Source organism: Nelumbo lutea, chromosome 8 (genome assembly GCF_056320005.1).
Source record: "Nelumbo lutea isolate HS-2025 chromosome 8, American lotus-T2T, whole genome shotgun sequence".
In the NCBI taxonomy this organism is placed as follows: domain Eukaryota; kingdom Viridiplantae; phylum Streptophyta; class Magnoliopsida; order Proteales; family Nelumbonaceae; genus Nelumbo; species Nelumbo lutea.
Genome location: NC_142691.1, coordinates 26323314 through 26337594, shown reverse-complemented (window position 1 = coordinate 26337594; position 14281 = coordinate 26323314). Strand labels below are relative to the sequence as shown.

The 14281-nt window shown below is 35.1% G+C and overlaps 1 protein-coding gene across 2 annotated transcripts; it reads right to left on the bottom strand.

The window, feature by feature from the left end:
• Positions 1-9097: 9097 nt before the first annotated feature.
• Positions 9098-14150, bottom strand: LOC148843533 (chaperone). Of its 2 annotated transcripts, none has more exons than XM_088957460.1 (3): positions 13977-14150; positions 13541-13709; positions 9098-9474 (listed from the first exon to the last, which is right to left on the bottom strand). In XM_088957460.1, the coding sequence occupies exons 2-3, from the start codon at positions 13651-13653 to the stop codon at positions 9255-9257; spliced, it is 333 nt and encodes a 110-aa protein (XP_088813586.1). In that variant the 5' UTR covers positions 13654-13709; positions 13977-14150; the 3' UTR covers positions 9098-9254. The 2 variants fall into 2 exon arrangements, with proteins under 2 accessions (XP_088813586.1, XP_088813585.1); XM_088957459.1 differs by having other exon boundaries at positions 13541-13773; positions 13977-14129.
• Between the last annotated feature and the right edge of the window lie 131 nt (positions 14151-14281).

The window sequence follows — 14281 nt, the reverse complement described above, 5'->3', positions numbered from 1 at the left end:
AGAACAGACAAATGGGATCAAAGCAACACCATTAGATTAGGTGGGTGGTTGTGATGGCTCTTAATGGTCCAAATTTGAAGTTCCATTAAATTCTTTGGAGAAAGAAAAATTGAGAATGAGAACGGCACGACAATAGCTTAAGAAGCTGTTGCAAATTGTAACTCCTCTCTCTCTCTCTCTCTTCTTTGAGATCATCCCAATTATTGACCATTCTCCACTGTAACTGAACAGAGCATTACGATATCTAATCAATAATTGATATGTGTAACTAGTTTTCTCAAAACACAACACAGATGAAGCTTAGAAAAGAAGTCTTGGAATCAATTAATTCCAAATCTAAGGCAGCAACAGTAGTTGGGTTCTTGAGGTCTTAGTGGAATCTATTTCTGGCCAAAATGAGCCTGAATTTCTTCCTAAAGATAAGGAGAGAGATTGGAAGAGGTGTGAAGCTCTCTTAATCAGCATTTCCTACCATGTCTTTCTAGTTCTCAATTATTTTTTTTTTATTAAATATAAAATTGTCACTAAAAAACTGCATTTTCTTGCATGATACTGAGCATTTTGGGTCATCAAATGAAGTTGGGCTGCAGATTGAAAGTAGTCATCAACTGAACAATTTTAATCCCCACAGGCAATGCAATTACAAAGAAAGACAGCCATTGACGGATCCTTAAACAACTTACAGCCTATAAGATTCATGTTCCCAATCAATATCAAATTAGCAACCAATCTGTGAATCTATTCGTGCAATTTCATACATACCCCACTAGCCGATCCCATATGGTTGGGACTTGGGATAAGGAAGGATGATGATGAGGAGGAGGTTGAAAGATAAACTGGTAGGACTAGGAGTTGTATTACACTCCAACCCAAAGTGCATGATTTTGATCCCAAGTTCCCAACCATTTCTAAATGAACTATTTCGAGTACACAATAGATGAACCCTATGTGGGTCTGGATCCTGGGTATAATCTACGTTATCTGATGACCCAGTAAATGGCCCAAAAGAGTAGAATTGACACTGGTATGACATCTTCAGCGAGTTGTTGCCTGCTTGTGACTTGAAACTTTGTAGGTTGACAAATTTCAACCCTCTAATGAAGAAAGGTCTAGACTTAAAAGATAGTTTCTATTTGAGACTCTATTTGGTTTATCAGAAAATTAGTGAGGGACCTTTTAAGAAATTCCTAGGCTGCATTTGGAAATGATGCAAATGAAGTGTAAATCCTGCATTTGGTTCAGGTAAATTTGTACTTTAGTTCACTTTTGCTTGTGTTTGACAATATTACATTTATGCATTGACAAATCACAGAAAACACATTTTTTAATGCATATTTAATTGATAATAAGATGTAAAGTACATCATTAAAAAAGAATTAAATTTGCATTAAAGTGGGCTTTTGATAAATAAAAAGGTGTTTTATTGGAATTCATTTTTGCATCCATTACATCTAAAAGTCTGTTTGGTAAGAAGATAAATTTATCAGTGTAAAACTAACCCAATTTTGTGATTTATATGGACCATTTTACACTCTACATATTTGCATTTTCCATACACAGCCTTGAGAACTTTCCTGTGTTCCACATATTTTATAAGTTCAGGTTAAACAGGTATATTTTGATTGTATATTGAAGTAAATTATGGTTTATATAATTCTCTCCTTCACATGATCCAGCCAAGAAACATAGAACTCAATAGACCGGTAACTGACTGACTATATGACTCAATCATTCAAATATCATTTATCAGAAATCACAACAATAGTATAGAAGTTAATGTTCCAATAGATTATATATGATACTGATACTTTTAAGGGGAGAAGGAGATGTCTGGGGATCAAATTTATGGAAAATTAGAACAAATGGGACAGGGCATGTGTCCTCTGGCTTGACATTGAGTGCAAGAGATGGACTTCCTCTTCATCTCACCACCCCCAAATGACTGAAATATATCAATCACAAAGCCAAAACTGAACAGTCTACCTTTGACAGAGCCAACTCCTTTTCATCTTGATCTTTTGCACATACCCAGGGATCTATGTATCTAATGATTATGAATCTATAGAATAATACACTGTAAGCATGCCAAGCATTGATATCAGTATCATTGATTTAAGGAAAAATTCCATTTTTGTATCCTGAACTTTGGGGTAGTGTCAAGTTAGTACCTAAACTTTTAAAAAGTGTTAAGTTGGTTTTTGCCATTAATCGGCCATCAGTTATCTGTTGAAAATGTCAAAAACTACCTTTTAGAAAAAGACACCGTTCATTATCTTCTAGCTTGAGACTGAACTGGTTGAGGTGCATGTTTGAGATTCTAGACTAAGGAAGTCATTGTCTTCTACCTTAGATCTGAAACACATTCTTGTCTAGTTATTTCTTTGCTTGCAGTTATTGTTTCCCTCTATCATATTTCATGTTTTTTCTCTTTTTCTTTGAAGATAATTGGTTCAGTGTTAAGGTAGAAGATAATGAACAGTGTCTTCTTCTGAAGGATAGTTTTGACATTTTCAATAGATAACTGATGGTTGATTAACGGTAGGGACCAACTTGACACTTTTTGAAAGTTTAAGTATTGCATTGACATGTTTAATTGAAAGTTCGGATACTAACTTGACACTATCCCCAAAGTTTAGGGGTACTAAAGTGAAATTTTACCTTGATTTAAAGCACAAAAAAGAAATAAAACAAAAATGGTGCCATGCATATTAGTGTAAAGTGTAAACCAATACTAAAACCTGGATCATTTATCAACGCAGAAAGCTGGTTGGGTGGCGGGTTTGGCTGTTCAACACAGATGGTTCGCATGTTGACATGGTCAAACCGCTAAAATCCAGACCCACTCAGTCACCTGAATCACTGGTTCAACCAGCCGGGTCAACAACAGTTTGAATCTGATAGCAGTTGATAGACAACTGGGTATGTCTTTCTGGCAGAATGGATTTTTCCTCTATACATCAAAGTTCTCCATTCCATCCTAATACAGTAATACGGGGTTGAGGAGGGAGGAAAAAGAATTAATATTGGCTTTTTGTGAGGGACATTGGAACAATTTCGCTTTGATGTATAGAAATTCGTAAGGAACTTATTTCTCCCTCTACGCTATTCTGTTGATGCTTGCTATCTCAATAATCATATCTAGGTTTTATTTTCGTATAGCCCACAAAGGTTTAATTAGCTGGATGTATTTGTGAATTTCATAATCAATTTGGAATTTGCTCTGTCCCTTTCTCTTTTTTTTAGAAATGTCAATGTTAAGCTTATTTGTCTCAATTTTCTTTTCTGTTCTTGTTTACGGTCAAAAGTGACATGAGATCAAATACTTTGACTGACTCACACCACAGTTAGAACCAAAAGCAAAGTTCGGCTTACCTCCTTTGAGAAGCAGAAATGAAGGCATCAATTATGCTTGATATTCATACTACCGATTAAGGTGGTGTTTGATAAATCTAAAATTATAAAAGTTAAAATTATTAATATATTATTCGTGTTTGAAATCTAAAAAGAAGCATAGATGTTTTTCTATCTTTTAGAGGCTCTGATAAATTCGTTTGTGTTGTGATGCAGCACAATCTGGACACTCCTAGTTGGCGGAAACCTGGCTCCTAGCTGGTGACGGACAGTACCTGAGACAAAGAGGAAAGTGAAGAATTTCCGGGGAACTCACCCGGTGGGAACACTCCGATGCTTAAATTAGAACTCTGAGAGAACTGTAGAGTGTGCAAAGAGAGAGAGAGAGAGAGAGAGAGAGAGAGAGAGAGAGAGAGAGAGAGAGAGAGAGAGAGAGAGCTAAGAGCGTAGATGGCGCCAGTTCAGTACCTTTGCTCCTTGGGGATCGGGGTCCTTTTAATACTGATGCCCTGTCAAATCGGACGTGACCGCCTTTGGCCCTTTGTCGCAACTGTTATTTGCTAGGACTGCGCAAGTAACCATTGCAGGGTACTGCCCAATCAAGTGAAAGGCACAACCCGGAAAGGACAGGCATGCCGCCATCTGTCGAGAGACGTGGGCGCAGACCGCTGGTGCTGGCAGAGACTGCGCCGTCAGTCAAGAGACGTGGGTGCAGTCTGGCGGGTACGGTCTTGCCAGATAAGAAACTTCCTGAAAACGCCGCGTCGCTTAATAGCGAGCTACTGGAGGCGTCCCGAGGTGATTCGGTTAGGTCTTTGAGACGACCCTTTTGCCTAAGGATTGGAACGAGCTGATTGTCCTAGCTTGCGAGCTGGGATAGACTTAGCTTGGAGTGTCCCCTTTGTCATACCGACGTGTTCGAGCTCGTGCCATAGCGAACTTGTTCCGTAGCGAGTTTGTCATGTAGCGAGCTGGCCCGCGAGGGCTTTAGTGAGCTTGCTGCACCGAGTAGCTAGGTTGTCGCGCTGTGCTGTCACTTACGTCGAATCAAGTCCACATGTCACCTGCTCAGGAGGTCGGGTCAAATCACCCTCCATCATGTTGGATCAAACTTTTAGTATCTAAAGTTCTCTAATTTTACTATTTTACCCTTAGAATAGACTATTTGGTAAAAATTATAAAAAAGTAAAAATAATTTATTAAAATCAAAATAATATTGAAAAGTATGAATAAATTCCAATAAAAAAGTAATAAAATAGTTAATAATTAATAAAAAATAAAATATTCAATAATTAATAAAAATAATATATTATGGGAAACTAGTCCTCCACTTCTAAACATAAATCTGGAAAAATGATCCTCAATAAAAAGCCCTTTAGTGTTCAAATCTATGTTCATGACAACATTTCTGAGACTAGGAAGATTTGAATCATTCTTTGATGAGGATCTTTCCATCAATCTTTCCAGCAACAGCTCTGAGACAGGCCCTTCAACCAATCTTTTTGTTGTACATCGACCACGACCTTGCAACTAGCCTTGGTGAGATCCAAGTAGAAATCGCGGCCAAGGCCTGAAGAAGTGCTAGTAACATCACTATAATAGGGGAGGGAGGAAGAGAGAGAAAATAAGTTGTCATTGCTAAGAGTTGCAACGACGATCGAAAATGAAAAACAAGGTGGAAGTTGAGAAACTAGAGAGGAAGAAGAAGAAGAAGAAGAAGAAGAAGAAGAAGAAGAAGGAGAGAGAGAGAGAGAGAGAGAGAGAGAGAGAGAGAGAGAGAGAGAAGGTCGGAGGAGTCACTTGCTGCCGTTGGTTCATCGTTGCGTTAAGTGGAGAAGATGAACAATGGGATGGAGAAACACGTCTTTAGTTCAGATCATTAAGGGTATTTTGGACTTTTGGCTAGGTTTGAGATGCGTCTGATCACGTTTAGTTCTTGGCCTAGGTCTTATTAATTCAGATCTGAAAATTCATTTAAGACCCAAATCCAGATACACTTCCAAACACCTCTAGTGTCTAGAAAACAACATTTTCAGACTTTAGAGGTCTGAAAAGTGTTATCAAACACCACTTAAGTATCAAAGTATAAGTATCATGATGAACCTACAATTTATCTATATTTTATGAGGCTTTTGCATGAAATTTTATGCTGGTTTAATTAGATTTTGCCCTATTTTAGCTTGATTGCAAGAAAGATTTCAGGGGGAGCCAAATCAACAAAAAGAAGGCAAAAGCAAGTCCAAAATTTATCAAGTTCAGCCCGGCCCAGCCATGAGAGAAAGGGAGTTTCATTCGGCCCAAGTAGTGCAAGCTAACTCTTTGGAAAACCCAAGGGAAGAAGCCTAGCAAGAAGAAAATTTCGGCCCAGCCCATTTTTAGCCCAAATAACAGCCTAGAATGTAGCCCACATGAGCTCAAAAGCAAGCTAAATTGTAGCCCAAATAGCAGCCCAAAGGGAGCTAGGGGCGGCAACTCCTAGATGTTTCTTGAAGAGAAGGAGGGAGCACTCTAGAAGGTTCATGAGGGGTGTAATACACCCCATTCTAGAGGCTTCAAGAAGGGGCAAGAGCCCCCTTGAAAAAACTATATAAGGAGGCCTCTAGAAGGGGAGAAAGTGGTTCAATTGCTTGAGAGGAAGGCTCTCCCATTCTTAGAGGTTCGGCCACATTGAGAGAAGAGAAGAGAAGAAGGCTAGGCGCAAGGAAGAAGAAGAAGAAGGGCTGAAGGAAGTTCAAGACAAGCAAGCTAGAAGAAGAAGGTGAGTTCGAATTGAGGGTTTGTGATTCAAAGATCTTTTGTAATAAATCATTTGTAGTTTCATTTTCTTTTGATTTGAATTCAGTTTCTTTGTTATATTTTCTTTCTTCTTTCTCCTTGTTTCCATTCTTCCTTGATGTATTTTAGCTTGTAAAATTTCAGTTCAGCAATCTAATTCTTTTTTATTCATTCAAATGGTCATGAATTATACTTGAAGTTTCTTGAATAAGGGTGTTATTGCAGATCAATTCGGCCAACTAACCTTCAAAACTCAGATCTGAATTCTCAGATCTGAGATTGCAAGATCTGAATTGCTTGAAAGAGAATTCAGATCTGCAATTTTCAGATTGGGCGAATTAATCTACAGCTTGGAATTCCTAGAGTGCTTGAGAGAGACTCTAGGAATTCAGATCTACTATTCAAGAACTGAATTGAGTGCAAGGTTAGAGATAACTTGCACAATTCAGTTGGTGATCAATTCAGATTTGAATTGATGCCTTAGAAGTGTTTGAAGAAATGCATGCATGGGGATTAGATTCTTGCTAGAGATAGAAGAACCGTCACTCATGCATAGGATGAACATGCGCTTGAGAGAGGCTATTCATGACTTTGGGGTTTCACCAAACCAAGGCTCAATCATGATTTATTCGAATGATCCAAATTGATAGATTGCTGAATTCTAAGATTGACATTTACTGCTTACTCTTCTAACCTAATTTGAAGGCAATTGGGCCAATGATTTAGATAGATTTTAATTTAGGATTTTTTTAGCTTTCATTAAAGTTTTGATTTATTTGTTGATCAGATAAGAAGTGCTCAATTTAGTATTGGTAATTGTGTCCTAAATCCTCGTGGGAACGATACTTCACTCACTATTTTATTACTTGAACGGCTAGTGCACTTGCTAGTGTCACAATGAGCAACACATCATATCAGATACCGTATTTTGGGCAATTTGGATATAAATAGAAATACATTTTGGAAACACATGGATATGGGCAAAAGATATGAAAACATTTGGATGCACTAAGAAAATGCATACAATGATACAAATCACATAAATGCATTAATAACATTAATTCTAAAGATGAGTTATCTATGAATAAAGAATAAACACATGAGAGATGCACACTTTAATAGGCTATATGAAGAGAAACATTATATGCCATAGTATAAAGACTTTAGAACATGTACAAATCATACAATAATTATCACTCTATTCCAATTTTAATAATTATAATTTTCAATTTTTATTAAGCGTTTGTTAAATTTTATTTATTAGTATTTTTAAATAAATAACAACCTTATTTTTTTTCAAATAATAAGTAGGTTTTCATTTTTCACATATAATTGTTTTATTTTACACATAACTATAAAATAAAACATGTAAATCATTTATGATAGATAAAATAAATTATTTCTGAAATTTTCAATTTTATTAAATTTTTGAAAAAATAAATCTAAATTATTTATTTCATTTTTTATAAATATATTTTTTAACTTTTATTAACTTTGTTGGGAAAATTTATTTATATAGTATTTTTATATAAATAAAATAACTATTTTCAAATAATAAATATGTTTTCATTTTTAACATATAATTCATTGGTAAAATAAAACATATAAATCATTTAAGGTAAATGAAATAAATTGTTTTTGTAATTTTTAGTTTTTATTTAACTTTTGGGAGAAATTTAAATCTTAAATTATTTATTTTAGTTTATATAACTATAAATTTCAATTTTTATTAAAGTTTAAAAATATTCCACAAATAGTCAATATACATATTCGTCGAACTAGGCATTGATGTATCAAACTATATCCGTTGATATGGTGCAATACAACCTAATATGGAATTGTATCGTATCGATACACATGACTTGTGGGATACATGTCCAATTGGGCATATCATATTGATATTTTAATCCTTGGTACCAACATAAAAGCTTGCCAATTCACTTTGGGGGCTGCAAGGCTTGTATGGCATAATTGGGAAATTTCTAGTTTTCTACCTTTCCAAAACTCCTCCATACCCAAGTTTTGGTAAACTTTTCTTTCCTATGAACTTTGAATACAAAGAATGTTGTTCTGAATTCTAAATCATGAAAATTGTCAAATATCCATTTTGACTCCATATATGAAAGTTTTTGTTTGTCTTTTTGGGGGTATCATTGAAAAATAAAAAATTGTGTGATTGCAATTTAAGAGATAAGAGGAATCGAACAACCATTTTTCTCTTAAAATTAAAAAATTCCTCTTAAGAGATAAAGAGTTCGGAGGAAATGAACAGACCCTTACAAATGAAAAATGGGGTTATCGCTGTGTTCTTGGGGTCTTTGGGGAATTTATTTTCTGATCAATCTGGGACTGAATTTCTACCAATCTCTGTTTCAAATATAAAGAGAAAATTGGAAGAGGTGTGAAGCTCCCTGTGTCTGCATTTTCACCTACTGTCTTTCAAGTTCTAAATTCTTTTATTTTATATATACCAATCAATAGAAAATTAGCACACCAGACTGAACCTAATGCCTCCAATACGATTATGATGAGTCTGGATCTTGAATATATCTCATGACCATTGACCAATAAGCCCCAAAAAGAGTAGAATCGATACTGGTGTAGCATCTTCACCAAGTTGTGTCTGGCCTGAGTAGGTTAACAAATATCAACCCTTTAATGAAGAAAATCTTAGATTTAAGGATAGTTTCTGTTTAAGGCTGTGTTTGATTTATCAGAAAATGAGTGAAATTCCTCATAATTTCTATTCAAGTCAACCAGGTTTGTTGTGATTGAAGATAGAAGGAAATTAAGGTTTATATAATTCTCTTCCCCTTCTTCTCACCAATTTGATTGCTTCCTGACAAGATCCACCATATTGAAAAACATATAGACTAGATTATTAATTTGATAGATTTAGTCAGCTTGGGGCCAGAGCTCAGCTAAGAAAGATAGAATAGAACTCAATAGACCTTGATTAAAAAAAAATCAATAGACCAGAAACTGACTATATGATTTAATAATTCAGATATGATTTATCAATTACTACAACAACAATATAGAAGTGAATTTTCCAATAGGTTGTATACTTGTATATTACAATGATACTTTGAAGTATAAAAGGGGGAAAGAATGTCTGGTGAGCACACTTATGGCAGATTAGAACAGATGGGACAGGGCATGTGTCCTCTGGCTTGGCATTGGGTGCAAGAGATGGACTTCCCCTTCATCCCACTACCCCCAAATTGCTCAAATATGTCATCTACAAAGCCAAAATTGAACAGTCCACCTTTGACAGACCCAACTCCCTTACATCTTGTGCAAGCTATCATCCTCAAATCACCGCATCTTTTGCACATACCAAGGGAACTGTGTATATAATGAGTTAGTTGTCATCACCAAATCCAAAAAGAAGTTTCAACATGATTATGAACCTAAACCATATTAATACAGACTTTAAGCATGGCCAGCACTGATGTCAGTATTTCTATAAATAAAAAGGAAAATCAGTGCATAGAAGTACAAATCAGTTTAGAGCCCGTTTGGAAGGGCTTCTGTGTTGACTGAGCCGCTTTGGAGAAGCTACCTGAGTTCACCAAAGTCCATTTTACAACTCATGTAAGCCTATTCCTGGCTTTTCGGATTTTTATCAAACACGGCTTCATGGCATTTCAAGCTTCTAAGCTCATATAACGTCATAAACCGCTGCATGAAAGCCCTCCCAAACGGGTACTTAAACTCCAGATTATTTATCAGGAAAGCTGGATGGGTGGTGGGTTTGGACCGGGTCAGACTGTCAAAACACCCAGGACCCAGTCAGCTGCCTGGGTCACCGGGCCACTAGTTCAACAACCCGGGTCAATGACAGTTTGAAAACATTAGTGTAAATAGGTGATAGAGATCTTGGTCTAAAAGTTCTTCAATCAACATAAGGATATTGTAATTGCATATTTTGCCACCTTAGTCTGTTTGGTTGCAGACTTGCAGTGCAATTTTATTTGCACTAGTATAAATGTATGGGAGGGCAAATGAAAAAAATGCAAATTCTTGTTTAATTTTGTTTTAAGTTTTACTTCATTCTGCTTGATATCTTAATTTACTTCATTTTTACTACAGTCAAACAAAATAAGTTAAGATTTGAAACAAAAATATATCATAATTTACACTCAAATCGTTTGCACTGCCTGGTTTTACATCAGTGCAAATTTATTTGCATTGCAATCAAACACAGCCTTAAAAACAAAAATATGCCAATTTGGTTGCACAAATCCTGTTTAAATCGATTGATTCGCATAGTGATAAAAATTCATAAAATAATTTGGGTCCCATTTGGCTAAGCTTTTGCTTTTGAGCTTTGATAGTGGGAAACAAAAGTGAGCCAAAAAGTGTTTTGAATATTTGATAGCAGTAGCTTTTAAAAATATTACATTCTGAAGCTGAACCACTTTTAAACCCAAAGCACAAATCCTAATTCTTGATTTTGAGCTTTAAAAGCACAATTCTTGATTTTGCACTTTAAAAGCACAAATCTTTATGCTTATTTAACATAAAATCAATCTTAGGGTCCATTTAGTTTCCTGGAATAGGTGCCTGGAATCAGAATCGGAATGGACCATTCTAATCCAGTTGTTGGTTTGGTAGGAATGAGATTCTGGTTCTCATTTTTGGTGGAATGGGATTCCCCCATATGGGCAATGGCCATTTCACCTCCCCCTCCAAGGAGGGAATGGGGCAAAGTTTGTAAAGAAGTAAAGAATTCATGACAAAAAACCCCAAACCCTAATAATAATAATAATACAATATTAATAACCAATTTATGAAATAACAATAAAACATTAATAATTAAATAATGAAATATTATAAAGTAACAATAAGATAATAATAATAAAATAAGAATATATTAATAATTAAATAGAAATAAAATATTAATAAAATAATAGAAGTATAACAAAATACTTATTTATTAAATAATAATAAATTAATTTTAAAATAATAAACAAAAATAATAGAATAATTAACAAACTAATAAGAAAATAACAATAAAACAATAAAATATTATTAAAGTCATTATAAAATAATACTATATTAACAAAATATTCATAAATTAATGATAAATAATAAGATATTAATTATTAAATGCCAATAAAGTAATAATAACAAATTATGAATAAAATAATAATTATATATTCATAAAATGTTAATAAAAGTTTTAATAAAATAATAAATAGACTAATATAAAATTGAAAATTTCAAGTGATTCTGATTTCAACTCCAAATGACTAAACAACAACTGGAATCTAATTCCGATTCCTGACTAAACCTAATAGACATCAGGAATAGGTGATTCTGATTCCGATTCCAATTCTGATCCTGTTTATGAAGTATGAACCAAATGAACCCTTAATTATGTAGTGTTGTCAATTGGTCAGGTCTGGTAGGGGTCTAGGTAGACTAAGGGCATGTTAATTTGTTCTTAAGTTTGACATCTGAAATTGTAATAATTACATTAAGAGGTATATTGGTATTGACGAACTTTTCTTTCCTCTGAACTTTGAATGCAGAGAATGTTGTTCTGCATTCTAAATTCTGAATTCTGAAAACTATCAAATATCCATTTTGACCCCATATATAAAAGTTTGTGTTCATCTTTTTGGAGTATCATTGGAAAACAAAAAGTTGTATGATTGCACTTTAAGAGATAAGAGATAAGAGGAAATAAACAACCAATTTTCTCTTAAAGATTCCTCTTACGAGGTAAGAGCTAAGAGGAAACAAACAAGCCCTAAGTCCCAACCCAATGAATATGTGCATAACCGATTTAGAACAACCACAACTGATGCCGATCCAATTATAATACATACCCTATATAATTGGGTTGGCTCGGTTTGGGTCTATCAGGTCTGCCCAACCCATTGACAGCCCAATAGTTATTAAAATTAATAGGCTTGAATAAGCAAATACAACGTTCTGCACTCCATCTTAATATGGCGTTAAAGAGGAAGGAAAAGGGAGTCAACATTCATTTTCTAACAGATATAGTTCCATAACTATTCTTTTCCTTTATATCCATAGCTTTTTGTGAAGGGACAATGACAAAATTTTCCTTGTAATTTATTCTTTATAACCATATTTCTTAAGTCAGGAACTTACTTTCCACTGCCTTGTTCTGTTGATGCCTTCTACCTCAATAGCAAATTTAGATTTTATTTTCTTATAACCTTCAAAGGTTTAACTAAGGGGGCATTCTTTTTTTGGATTTTGAGAAGGGGGAAAGTTGGTCAATGGGATTTTGGTTTCCATTGACCAAGAATACCATGTTCATTTTTCATATTAATGTGGGAACCAGGGAAAGTTTATTTTCCTAGCAAAGTGATACCCATCTCCTAGGTGGGTAAATAACTTTTTCCACCTAGAAGGAAAGTTGCTAACACTTAAATGGGACAAAAATGCCCCTTTTAATAATTGATTTTTATGACTAAAATGGTCATTACCTTATTTACCTGAGAAATAAGAAAGCATGGGTAAATGCAATTACTTAGGTAAGTTTTTCCTGGGAAACACTTACCCGGATAAGTGCATTTAAGTAACTTACCGAAAAACGAACGGGGCCTAAATACCTTTGTGTATTTGATACTCAATCCAGTGACCAAGCAAAACTAAGTGCCATTTGAGAAGTCTTTTTTCAGAAAGATCATCTAACAGCTCTACATGGTCAAATGATGCATTGAACTTTTGGGTCTTGTTTTTAAAGATGGACTGTTTTGTAAGTGGCTCCACATACTAAGTTTTCAGAAACATGAAAGGTGGCAACCAGCTGGGTTGGGGAGACTTGGGATCGAATCCTGCCTGCACCTGGGTTGGGGGGATTATGGTTTGGAGTTGGGCTACCCCTTTGTATAGCCCTTCAAAAGACATTGCAAGAAAAGCTTTCAAAAACACATTTAAAGGCTATTTATCACGTGGAAAAATTCAAAAGCTTCATTTGAAACTTCCCAAAATTTGCCAATTTTGATATTCTTGAGTTTTTTTGGACATACATCTTCTGATCTTCCCAGAAACGGAACAGAAAAGGGCCAATTTTTGGCCCTCCGAGCTTGCCAAAGCCACAAGACCACATGGAAAGATTTGCCAAATTAATACAACCTAAAAATAATCCTTATTTCCTTAAACTAAACCCAACTAGAATCTTCAACAAGAAAACAAAACACCAACAGAAATAAATCCAAAAGCAAATAGGTTAATAAACAACAAGTTTGCTTATTTTATCAATTATACCTAAAAGCAGTTCATCCTAGCAAATAGGAATGTCATATTAAGATTATTTTTCTCTGTTTTCTTTTCTGCTCTTGTTTACAGTCAAAAGCTGCATGAACTAAAATACTTGACCGACTAACACCCACAAACAGAACCCAACGCAAAGCAAAGATAGCCTCACCTCCTTTGAGAAGCTGAAATGAAGGCATCCACTTTGGGGGCCGCAATAGTGGCACAAAGTAAGAGAGTACCAACACCAAACCCTGCTAATTCACTCGCTGTGATATTTTCCATTATTTCCCGACCTTTGCTTAATTCCTCAACTCGTTCACAACCTTCCAACGACCAAACTGAAAAAAAGGAAAAAAAAATGTCGGAGAAGTTGTAGCCAATCATCAATCACTAATGAACTCTCTGTCAAGTTACAGAAAAAGCAATCAGAACTCCTTATTTCCCACTCTTGACAAAGAAACAGAAAGAACATTCTAAAGAGAGAATGAGAGAAATCTTCAAAATCCACTGAGAATTTCAAAGCAACTAGGCTTTTTCTTTGCATATCAACTGAAATCATAAGAAATAGACACCACAATTTGCTTTGAGGGAGGGGAAGAGTATACCTGGCCGCGGGTATCAACGGACAGAGACAATCTAGTGATGGGTTCTCAAATTTCCAGTCAGATTTCGCTTCCTGCCCCAATTGGGTCCGAGCTTCCTCTATTTTTCTGATCCTCTCGGAAAGAAGAAGAAGATAAGGAGAACGGTTTCTGAACATTAATGCTGGCAACGACGTTTTATACGAAAATATTGAATGAATAAGTTGAAAATTCAGGGGCATTTAGGTAAATATATATTTTGGAAGCTACGGAACAAAAGGATTTTCCCACCCAGTGGAGAGTAGCAAAGTAGCAAAACCTCAGAAATC